Source organism: Populus nigra, chromosome 10 (assembly GCF_951802175.1).
Source record: "Populus nigra chromosome 10, ddPopNigr1.1, whole genome shotgun sequence".
NCBI lineage: Eukaryota > Viridiplantae > Streptophyta > Magnoliopsida > Malpighiales > Salicaceae > Populus > Populus nigra.
The window spans coordinates 4777735-4790545 of record NC_084861.1 but is presented as its reverse complement, the minus strand read 5'-3'; the positions used below and the strand labels follow the sequence as shown (position 1 = coordinate 4790545).

General features: G+C 37.1%; 2 protein-coding genes across 2 annotated transcripts; one reads left to right on the top strand and one right to left on the bottom strand.

Moving 5' to 3' along the window:
• Positions 1–466: 466 nt before the first annotated feature.
• LOC133704549 (protein NRT1/ PTR FAMILY 5.2-like) lies at positions 467–5710 on the top strand. Its single transcript, XM_062129405.1, has 4 exons — positions 467–625; positions 2577–2794; positions 3826–4391; positions 4516–5710. Exons 1-4 carry the CDS (start codon positions 517–519, stop codon positions 5393–5395), a joined length of 1773 nt encoding a protein of 590 aa, XP_061985389.1. The 5' UTR covers positions 467–516; the 3' UTR covers positions 5396–5710.
• Positions 5711–6347: 637 nt separating this feature from the next.
• LOC133705216 (protein unc-13 homolog) lies at positions 6348–10306 on the bottom strand. Its single transcript, XM_062130348.1, has 5 exons — positions 9716–10306; positions 8563–9450; positions 8003–8458; positions 7699–7885; positions 6348–7312 (listed from the first exon to the last, which is right to left on the bottom strand). Exons 1-5 carry the CDS (start codon positions 10304–10306, stop codon positions 6348–6350), a joined length of 3087 nt encoding a protein of 1028 aa, XP_061986332.1.
• Positions 10307–12811: the final 2505 nt, after the last annotated feature.

Genomic DNA, 12811 nt, shown 5'->3' with positions numbered 1-12811 from the left:
TAGCTTAGTATATATATAGTTTTTTAAAATTTAAGATTATTTATTTATTTTGGATCAGTTTTGAGTGAGGTAATCCATGATCCACACATTATCTAAAACTCAATCTCTTACCTAGAAACTTTACACGATCCTGATTGGATATTCTGATCGGTTGGGATGAAATGCCATACATACCCTAAGATAGTGACACACCGTAGCAAGCTAATCATAATGATGGGTCAGGTATAAATAACTCTACTGGAAACTATGCACGAATAAAGCAAAGAAGAAATTACTTTGAGGACATGGCTGTCATTTTATTAAGGAGATGGAACACGGATGATGGATCTAGGAAGCGTTTTGCAATAATAATAAAATCAATGAAAAGAATAAAAAATGGCATGATGGTAAATTAAGGGTTTAAGAGGGTTTTTATCAGATGGACACTCCAATATATAGTGGTAGCTGCTAGAACTAGCATAAGTAAGCTCGAAAAAAAAGAAAGTTGTCGAACTTTATTAGGCCGAAGAGCTGGCTATGGAAAACGGGCTTGATGATTGCACACAAGATGGGACTGTGGATCTCAAAGGAAATCCTGTTCTTAGATCCAAGAGAGGCGGATGGAGAGCTTGCTCCTTTGTTGTTGGTAATTCATCTTCTCTACTCCCTCCCTCTCCCTCCTCTCTCTGATCTCTCAAAGGGTATTAATTTTCCAATTTTATAGGACAAGATGTTCATTAGTGAGTCCTAACGTTGGTTACACACCAGCCAACTAGTCTGCAAATGTTTTAATCAGGACATTTGCTGTTTTGAGCTACGCTCCCGGAAGCTGTTTTCCATGGGGCTCGAACTCTTCTTCTTCTGTTTTTTTCTTTTCTTTCCTCGTCACTTTAAGCCCAGCCCCTCGTGCATGCCATGGAAAAGATAGTCTGACCCTCCAATGACTTCTTGATACTTGGCATGTTACTCTTCATTAATATAATTTCTAGCTGACTGTCAAGGTCTCCTTTTCTTGGATGTCAATTTGCTTGGCATTTATGAACATATCAGATGATTAATTTACATGGGCCTAAGGATAGATAATAATTACATATGATCACATATGATCAGTCTAAAACTCATTGATTTTGGCCAATGTTTGTCTCCTCCGTGTCTTGTTTTTCCTGGTTTTCCGTCTCCTCCGTGTCTTGTCTTTCTTCCGTCTTCTCCAATCTACGCTGAGGAATTTTGAAATGTTTAGCGACTACAGAAAACAAATAGAAATGCAGCAGTCAAGAAAGATTTTGAGATTGATCTTGGGGAACTGTAGTAATAAAGAAATATCTCTCAGCTACTTTATACGTTCTAGTTGAGCTAGAATTGATTTTTTTTAAAAAAAATATTAGCAATTATTTAGGAAGATGTTGAAGGTAAACCAGAACCAACAATCGTAGGCCACAAATTGAATGCTGCGCTCATAGCCACCAGCCTAGGAGCATGCATGCCTTTTTTAAAGTGTTGTAGTTGTTATTATTTTTAGGTACTCTCTTTAATTACATATTAAAATTAAATTTATTTCTCTGATTTAGTTAAAAATAAACTATTCATATTAAGACTATAAGATTCATAAAAACTAGCTAGGCAATGTATTCATACTATAATAAAATAGAAAATCTATAATAAAAAAAATTATTTCTTATTAAATACCTAGTTTGAGGAATCATGCAATTAGCAAGGAAACACAACCACTAGTCCCAACCCCTCAAGTTAATTGCACAGATACTCATAATTAACAACATCCTTTCCCCAAATATTCCTACCTCGAGAGGTATAATTTATCACCTTTAATTTTCGGTTGGTGAACACTGTATTCATTATATTAAATGTACAGAAGAAAACACAGAGTTTTGCTAGCTTTTTGCGGGGAAAAAGCATCTTTAATTTTTTTTTATTTTAAAATTGTGATGTGAAAAATAAATTTTAAAAAAATTAATTATTTTAATATACTTTTAAGTTAAAAATATTTTTAAAAAATAATTCCACCACGGTACTAAATACTATATATATTTTCAAATATATACCTATATTTTTTTTAAAAAAACTTATTCCATAATCCTACCTTCGAGCTATTTAGGGTTCATCTATAAGACCATAAAAATAATGACCAAACGTTAAATCTGCATGTGTAAAATTTTATATGATCAAGAATGGAATCTTTGCTAACTTTGCTAGAAGAATCAGTACCATTTAATAATTAAGTCGGGAACGTTGCCGGCCAGGGAAAATAATTAAATAGAACACAAATATTTAACAGTACTATAAAGGAAATTACTAACTTCTTTCTTTAAAATGCAATTAATTACTGTTCTTCTTTTGGGTACAAAAAGTTCTCAAGTAAATCCCACTAAGCTATTTCAATAATCTTATTTGTAATTATCAAGTTGAGTAATATTTATCATCTCTTCAAACAAAAACAAAATTATCATTGGCTAGTAGAATCATTGCTTTATCCGTACTTTGAACTTTAAGGTCTTCACGGACCCATATATATATATATATATATACACATATGTTTCACAGAGCTGCAGCCTGATTGTGTACTGTAACGTGCTGTGCAGTGTATGAGGTTTTTGAACGTATGGCATACTATGGGATATCAAGCAATCTTGTAGTGTACTTGACCAAGAAGCTCCATGAAGGCACAGTGAGGTCGTCCAATAATGTTACGAATTGGGTTGGCACCATTTGGATGACTCCTATCTTGGGTGCTTATGTTGCCGACGCTCATCTTGGTCGGTACTGGACCTTCCTCACCGCATCTGTTATCTATCTTTTGGTATGTATGCAGGCGTTTCATCTCTCTCTTTTACGCATGCATTGCATCTTGTCGGGAAGATGAGAAGCTCAGTGAACCATACGTTTCAGACGTCCCATTTAGCAGTGTCTTTTCACACGAAAAGTGGGCCCGGAAAACATTTATAATTGGGTTAATGATAAGCTGGATTCATCTGATACATTTTGTGCAATACCTGATAGATTAGGTTTATATTTTTCTTATTCATTTCACCTCATCAAGCATGTTGTTTGGTGAGAATTTATCGACCATGATGTCATGAGCTGCACAGTATTGCTTTGATTGCTTGCTCTGTGTGCTTGTTCACAAAGTCAAACAAGGAATAGTTATGATTAAATTCTTACTCGTGTGGCTAAAATTGGATATGACATGATCTAATTATTTCCAACTAGTGGGATTACAGCAGGTAAAAGTTTGACCACGTAGTCTCTGTTTTATAAGGCAGAATTAGGAAGATGTCGTGTTCGATGTAAGAAAAACCATTTGCTGTGAGGTATTAAAGCTTTGAATTATATGGAACCTTGGTTTCAATATTCCAACTTGAACTTTGTCTGGTCCCATGTCTGTCTCAGAAAACGCCATGCACGCATCTTTAAGTCAACTTGGCATTGATTTCTCACCCGAAGAATCAACTTGGCATTGAATTATCACCCAAAGAAAACACTGCCATAAATTAATTATTGCATAGGATAGAAGCCATACCTAAGAAGGTAAGACAACGTGATTTGTGGATAATATTCGGATAGTAAGTGGCTGAAGCGATTTGGTCGGTGTTAGCCCTGTGATGACCTAGATGATCTCAGGGGTCAATCTGTAATCTTGTTAGAACCTTGTTTCATTTTTCTTTTCTTTTTAAATTATATCTCTTTAATTTTTTTATCCTGAGTCTTGAACCTAGTCATATTTACTAGATTGAGTTTAATAACCAAGAAATGCATGTCAGCACGAACAACTGTCGAAAGTGATTTTTGATGAAGATAAAGTTTTAATTAATACCTTTGACATGATGACAGGGGATGTCTCTACTAACACTATCAGTTTCCCTTCCTGCTCTAAGACCACCTCCCTGCAAGGATGCCAATTTGGACAACTGTAGAAAAGCCTCCACAATGCAATTAGCAGTGTTCTTTGGCGCCCTCTACACGCTAGCTGTTGGAACTGGCGGCACAAAGCCGAACATCTCGACCATCGGTGCTGACCAATTTGATGATTTCCATCCCAAGGAGAAGGCTCAAAAGCTATCCTTCTTCAATTGGTGGATGTTCAGCATCTTCTTTGGAACACTCTTTGCTAACACTGTACTTGTGTACATTCAAGACAATGTGGGTTGGGCATTAGGGTATGGGCTTCCAACACTTGGGCTTTTGATATCGGTGGCTATATTCTTAGGTGGCACACCATTTTATAGGCACAGGCTGCCAACAGGAAGCCCGTTTACAAGGATGGCTAAGGTCATGGTGGCAGCCCTGCGGAAATCGAAGGTTTCAGTCCCTAACGACCCTAAGGAACTCTATGAGCTCGACTTGGAAGAATATGCCAAGGGGGGGAAGTACAGGATTGATTCCACACCAACCTTGAGGTTTGCATTAGTTGCAGTGCGTCTGCATTTTTTCTCTTCCAGCAGCAGTTTAAATATAAGGGTACTCGTTTATATAACTGGCCTGGCCTAGTGGTAACTCTGAACTTGTGCAACATGTATGCAGGTTCCTCAATAAAGCTGCTGTGAAAACAGGTCGAACTGACCCATGGATGCTTTGCTCAGTTACTCAAGTAGAGGAGACTAAACAGATGTTGAGAATGATTCCGATACTGATTGCCACATTCGTCCCAAGCACGATGGTTGCTCAGATAAATACTCTTTTTGTCAAGCAAGGCACTACTCTTGATAGAAACATTGGCAGCTTCAAAATCCCACCAGCAAGCTTAGTTGGATTTGTGACATTATCAATGCTTGTTTGTGTTGTGCTATATGATAGGTTCTTTGTTAGTATTGCTCGTAGATGGACAAAGAATCCCAGAGGGATCACTCTTCTTCAGAGAATGGGAATAGGCCTTGTTTTTCACATTATAATCATGATAGCTGCATCACTGATTGAAAGGCACAGATTAAGTGTGGCCAGAGAACATGGCTTGGTTGAGAATGGAGGTCAAATCCCTTTGACGATATTCATTTTGCTTCCTCAATTTGTGCTCATGGGAGTGGCTGATGCATTTTTAGAGGTGGCCAAGCTCGAGTTCTTCTATGACCAGGCACCTGAAAGCATGAAAAGTCTTGGCACTTCTTATTCAACAACCAGTCTTGGAATTGGAAACTTCCTTAGTAGTTTCCTTCTTTCCACAGTTTCTGATATCACCAAGAAGCATGGTCACCGAGGGTGGATTTTGAATAACCTAAATGCTTCTCACCTGGACTATTATTACGCCTTCTTCGCGATACTCAACTTCTTGAACTTCATTTTCTTCTTGATTGTGAATAGGTTGTATGTGTATAAGGCTGAAGTTTCAGATTCAATGGAAGTACTGGCTGAAGAATTGAAAGGGATGACATTGACGGGACCTAACCAAGTTTCTTCACATGAATGAGATGTGCAGAAGAAAATCTTATATAGAAATCAAAGCTTAAATCAGAGAATAGGTTTCAACTTTCAAGTTGATGACCATTGAATAGAAGCTACCTCACTCGATAGCCTACTTCGGAGTTGAATCAATCGGGAGAAATGGTGGTTAGTATGTGTATGCTGCATTTTCTTCACCCTTCGAGGGAAAAAAAGCTGTCACATTTACGATATATTGAAAGAAAACGACAATTAATGTTGATAAACTTGAGAGAGTTTATCTTCAGCAACAACACAATTAAGAAAATCTCATCCCATAAAGGAATTGCATTTTGTGATATAACTTGTCTGGAAGTTAAAAGTTTCTTGGAAAGCACTGTGAAATTAACAGCAATTTTGCAGAAATGTTAAGAAGTGAAGTTAGTACTGAACTTCTCACACACAGAAGTTTCTCTTGGTGCTTTGCTAACATAAGGCACAACTGGGTCGAATCGAAAAATGTGGTTACTATGAAAAGCCGAATTCGACGAGGAATTACAGAGATATTCTACCAGCTAAAATGTGAATTTATTCTCAAATATTTGAGAAGATCTTTGTTTCTCTCTCTCTCTCTCTCTAATTTCATAGCTCAGATACAACAAATCAGGTTAAAATATGAAAAAACAAAGGGGAAAAAAATGTTGGGAAAAAAAGGAGAGAATATTTGCACCCTCCCTAATTATTAAAGTTTTTCTCCATCACACATGTACTAGCAGTTCCTGCGACAAAAGTTTTTAAAGAAACAAACTATCTCAAGCTCCAAGAAGATCTTGATATGGAATTTTAACTTAACCAAATCCAATTACAATGAGCTCCCTGGCATTTCCAATTTAAATTATCTGTTTTGGTTTCATGGCTAGAAGTCAATATTAGATTAAAGCATCAAAAACTGTAGCATCCTTTGCCTGAAATGTTCAAGAGATCAAAACCATCATTTTCTTTTATCTTCTCTTTGCTAATTGGAAAGCTTTTTTCAGGAAGTGATTTGCTGCTTTATCATTTCTGTGGCATAACACCCTTAGTATTGTGTTTGGATCTGCCCTATTCCATCTTCCTGTTGTTGGTGGCATTGGTAGATTGTGACCTGAACCCACAACTCCTATACCACTTGCTTCACAAGCCAGGATACTGAAATCTTCCATTAGTTTCTCTGTACTATCACCCATCAATGCTACCACCCCTTCAACAATCTCAGCCTCCTTTTCCACTGCCTCCTCATTCATCAATCCTTCACCACATGTGCAAAATGTGCGCTTTAAGTTGGCAAAGTCTTCCTCGATCATGGGATAATCAGATCGATAAAATACCCGGCTGCAGCCACCAGCAAGCAAAACCGTGAGAAAGGCCTCAAAAGAGGCCTTCATGACTTCTCGCATTGCCAAAGGTTGGGCTCCGTCAATTAGAATTGCTGTCAACAGAGAAAGGTTCTGTTTGATAATTCTCAATGCATGTCTGATCCTTGAATTTTCTACATCAGCAACATAGAGACTATCATAAAAAACAGAATTCGAGTCGAGGAATATCAGACGATAAGCAGCAACTTCTGATACATGTTGACAGGCAGTTTGAATGGAAGCAAGGGCTAGTTCAAAGTAGGAAGAGGAATTGATGCGATGCCTGCGATGATAACCACGGGATGGAGTGGTTCTTGGGGCAAGAGCAAGGTTCTTTTCTAGAGAGTGGAGGTGAGTGAGAAGATAGTGCAAAGTGTTGAGCCGTATGTAGAGTCTTTGTGTTCCACGGCTTGTTGATGGCCGAGGATGGTGAGCATCACTTACACCAAATTGGTGCATATCTTCTGTGTTGATAGAGCATGGAGCAGCTTTCTTCCACAGTTTAAGGAACTTCGAGTCGCGGTTGCACCTGGTTAGAGGAGGGAGTGTAGGGACATAGCTCTGTTTTGATCCTGCAAGCATATCAAAGAAAATAGCAGCTTAGTTGAAGCCGGATAAACAATTAGAACGTAGTATATTTGTATTTTCGATAGCCTTCAGTGATGCATGTTCATCTCCTCTGACTGAAGAAAGGATAACTAAGATAGAATTACTATCCAGTCCTGCTCTTTTTTTTCTGAAAAGCCATGCATCTACTATAATATGCTGCAGAATAGAATATCCACCAAAGAACTTCTGCTGACTGTCAAATGTCCTGTAGTCATCAGTAAGTTGCTTGAACAAGTCCCTATTTCTTCCAAGCAATTACTTCCACAGACAAAGATCACTTCCAAAGATACAATTCCAAGCAGAAAAACGTATGAGAATATTAAGAATAAAGAAGGTGTTACTTTCTTACCACAAGCTGCTACCAGGTTGGTGTAATCTTTGAAGATATTATCAAAACCTTCTGCTAGATCATAAATCAGATCATCAGTAATTCCAACAGGAATTTCAAAGAAATCATTCACAGCTTCCTTGGCTATTTTCATCAACTCCGCAGCTGATGTCGCATATGGCTCGAGTTTGGACTTCGGATTCCATGTCTGTAACATTTATTGCAACATTTCATTCTCCAAAACCTTTTGATATATATATATATCTTATCCCAGATAAGCTTAAATGCTGTATTTCATTTCAGCAAACAAATTAAAGAAACTCACTTCAGAATCTTTGGCTCGGCTAAGACAATCTTTCCCTCTGTCCAACCTCTCTACAAACCATTGTTTCATAAGCTTCAATATGACCGAGTCAACTTCATATGGAATCATCTCTCGTACGATTGTTTTACCTCCATCTTCACAGTCTGCAGAGTCTTCAACCAACATTTGAACCAAGAACTTTTCAAGTTTTCCAGCACTCTGCAGTACTGCAACGGTCTCATTATTGAGGGTGGAAATCCCAGCAATATATTGCTTCAAAACTGCTCCATAGCACTGATGTAGCGTTACAGCAGCAACGCTAGATACAATCGGGTTCCATTTCTTCAGAATGGGGCTAAAACTCTCCCTTTCTCTCAAGGCCAAATCCTCAACTTCTTTAGCTAACTGCAGGAGAGCCTCGCTTGCTTCATCTTTCACTTGCAGACTTGTGCTCTTATAGCTTCCGGTTTCTATTATCTGCAATCGACAAACAACAATGAACATGAGAGACATCGCTGTACAGAAACAGTAAATCTTGAAACTGATAATTAAGCAAAGAGGCGACAGAAGGAAATAGAAACCTTTGCAAATGCCTTCTTTACAGAAGCTCGAATGTAATGATCCACACGATCCCCAGATGAATCAACTATCTGTGTGTCTCCTTTATCTTTCCCAGCCCCTTCTGTGATAGTAACATCCTCGCCCAAAATTTTTGATGCTGATAATGCTAACGGCAAAAGATTCTCAATTAGGAAAACATTTCCCCTCTGGAAATAGTCATGGTAGTGAAGCAATCTCCTCTCTGCCCACCCTTGCATTGAAGCCAACATAGAAGACAAAAGCTTCACATACATAGCCTCTCGGTCTGGCTTCTTTGCATCATTAGCCACCTCCGTCGATAACATAGCATGGGTGGCATAAAGAAGATCCGGCTCTACTTGTGAAGTAAGAACGTATTGTTGGAAAAGCACCCAAGCAAAGCACAAATTGTGTATAGGTCTATTGATTCCTAGTGCAGACCATGCCTTCTTTATTAACTCAACAAGCTCGTCAACCTCATCAAGGACTAATGTCTCATCCCTGAAATCAAATATTGATTGAAGAAGAGAAATGTATATGTGAATGTTGAGTGGAAATCCATCAGCCCAATGGCATACATCGGTTGGGGTACCATTGGCACTTCGCCAAGACAAGGAAACAACACTGTTGCATAAGGTTCTCATGGTGTCAGAATTTTTTCCTGTGTCAATAGGTTTGGTCTCGCTGGCATGGATAATTTCACGGAGACGCATAGCATAAGAATTTGATTTATCAAGCGGGATTGAAGGGTGCAGGAGGAGACCAGCCTCCAGGATCTTGAGCTGACGCCTTTGCCAGAGATGGTACTCTTGACTGTCATTAAATTCTGATGGTTTTAGGTGGCGGAGGAGCTCCAATGGAAGGATTATTGTCTCTGCTCGCCTGCCCATCTGTGAAGGTGAAGAGGACAACAAGTCATGAATTGATCATGAAATCAAAACGAAAATTATGATGCATCCAAAATCAAATAAGAAAAAACGGAACACAAAATCATAAAAAACAAACAAGAAAATAGTGCAAACCCATTCACGCATGCAGAAAATGTAATGACAATCTTGGACAAAAACAAGGCAAAAACAGATCAATTTACTCGCCGATTAAAATGTGTTGTGAATAATAAATTTCGAAATACATACAGTAGCAATACATACGTACTTGGCCAACAAGAGTCCTCATGAGCGTCTTCCTCAACCGATTATCACTATGCTCCGTCACTCTCATCTGCGCCCTCATTATCTCCGCGGATGTCAGCGGCCTCCGAGGCCTCCCTGTAACCGGAACCGTGGCAAACCCCAGGGCAGGACTTGTCCCTCCATGTTGTAGAGGACCACTAGGTGACACTGGTGCCGTCCCGGCCCCGCTGCTTCCTACTGCGGACATCCTCCTTGTAGGGGACTTCTTCAGCATCTTCAGCCCCAGAGCTCGCTTTATCCGACTCGTTGGAGACATGACCACCACCGGGCCACCGCCCATCCGTGCAGTCGGTGAGCCTGTTCCTGCTGCTCCATCCCCATCATGATGTTGGTGATGGTGGTTGGAATAAAAGTTGATTGCATTGCGGCCTCCCCCGAAGCCAGGGGAGGAGCGGCAGGCGGTGAAGAAGACCTCATAGGCAGTCTCACGGATGTCATCCTTATCAAGACCTTTAAGTTCTCCAAAAGGCCAAGAGAGATCAGTGTCTGCGGCGTCAATGGAGATGGTGGTTAGGGTACCAGAGAAGGAATGACAGCGGCTATCTTGGGCCATCAAATTTATTGGCAATGACGTCTGGGATATCCGTCAGGAGAAAGAAGGCAGAGAAAGGAGGAGGGCATTCTCCAAATAAAGAGAGAGAGAGAGATTGAGAAGATCAGGAGACATGCAGAAATATCGTAGTTGCATGAGAGTTTTGTGTGGTGGTTTTCGTTAGTTAAGACAGCGATTTTGTGCTAAGAGAGAGACGAAAAAACAGCTGATGGCTAAGAGAGAACCAAATTAATGTTGTGTGAGGAAAGCTAGGAAAGCTTATGGTGGTGAACCGCTGTGTCTTAGCAAATATTAGCAAATCCCTTCTCCTGTCTTGATTTCTGCTTTGTAATAAACTTGTCGTTGTAATTTTTCTTTCCTCGACGCCTCATATCTTGTTCTGGTACAATTTGTATACATTCCTGTTTGATACCTGTTTGCATCGTTTTAATTGTATCTGATATGCTATAAATTTATTTAATTTTAATTAATTATATATAGCATGCATGTAGCGCATAGCTTATAAGTAGTATTCTAACCCTAATTTTACGTATGTTTTCTTTTATACGTGTGTGTATGATCAGTTGGTTAAAACAAAACCTTCTGATCGTTGTATAGTGTTTGACAGGCAAGCAAGGAAGGGGTACAGAGTCCTACATTGGCCAATTAGGGCACTTATTTCTGCCGTTCTTCAAGAATTGCAGAACTTGCTTCCAGCAGGACCCTTCAGTCAGGTTTTCATTTTGGATTTGAATGTCTTCTTGATCCATTTGGAACTGAAAGATCTTTGATCATTTCGATCTGGTCTTATTTCTTACTGCGGAATTTTAAGCTATAGATTACCCCGATATCCATTGAATTATTGCTTCTGAAAATTATATAATTCAGTTTCTTTTTTAATGCAGGGCCTGCATGTCCTCCAGGTTCATCATTGACTCTTTTTTTAATCAAGGGTTTTAACTCGTCTCTTTACTCTGGTTACATGGCTTATTCGGCATGCGTGGCCTTTTAGGGAAGGGCCCAGCCTGATTTGAAAAATACAGTTATCTAAATAGTCGCACGAAGGAGTTGGTATTAAAAAATAATATAAATTATATTTAAAAATATTTTTTATAATTTAAGTTTTTAGATTAAGATAATTTTTAATATAATATTAGAATTTTAATAACCAAATAGTCACGAGTTTAAATTTTACCATTCCTATATTTATTTGTTAAAAATTAAGCATAAAATATTGTAATCATATACAAGTTTCAAGCTGAAAAATCTTTCACTTGAGTAATATGTTAAAAAATAATATAAATCATATCTTAGTACTTTACCCGTACCTTAAACTTTTAGGATGAAATAATTCTTTGATAATACGGAAAAAATGTTATTTATCTAAAATTTAGTTTTTTAAAAAATAATTGTTTTAGTGTTTTTAAATTATTTTAATATAATAAAAAAATAAAAATAAAAAAAATATTATTTTAATATACTTAAAAAAAAATCAGAACATAACTTTTAACACAGTTGTAAAGTAATACTAATGGGTTCAGCGTGCCTGTGCCTTCGTTCAGTCATCCGGTCTCGTGCAAGTGCCGTCGAATCCTCTGTTTGTGAGTTCACTCCCAATTTTCCTTGTTACAGAGATTGTTCTTAGGGTAGTCTATGGCTAGTTCAGAGAGGCTTCGCTGTTCAAACTATCGGAAAATATATAATATTGAAAAATTACTACTGGAATTACGGGTTTAATTCAACATAAAAGTTGTAGCTAGAAAGTAATAATAAAAATAATATTAACTATTGTTATCTAATATAAATTTAAATCAATATTGATTAATTTAGAATATTGAAATATTATATTTAATCAGGATAATAATTTTATCACTCGTAAAATATCTAATATTATCAAATTCATTTATGGTCTGGTGTTCGGTAAGTGAGGCATTTATCTTTCTTGGCTCTAACCTTGTTTTTTTATACTTTTTTTTATATAGAATTGTAATTTTATTTTTTAATACAAGTGAGGCATTAAATGTTCATGCATTGTACATAACATATATTTTCTTAATTTTATGAATCCATCTTTTGATTTATTATCAACTTTTTCTTGTATTTTTTTCATAATTATGCATTTATTTATTCTAAGAATTTTTATTCTTTTAAATTTTATGAATTCATCGTTTGTTTATTATCAGCTTTTGATATTAATATTTTAAATTTTAAGTATTATCTATCTATCTAATATAACACTAAAATATGAATGAAAAAAATATTAATCTTTTGTTTAGTATCTCAATGATTTTACTCAACGACAATAATAGATGGGTAAAATATACTCCTTTACATTAGTATACTGTGATTCAATTATATTTTTAATTTTTTAACACTTTAAATTAAAAAAATTTAGTGTTTTAATTATTTTGATGTTAAAAATAAATTTGAAAAAATATTATTTTAATATATTTTTAAATAAAAATTATTCTTAAAAAAATCTTTACCGCTGTATCAACAGCCATAAGTTACTGCGTTTCGCACCTT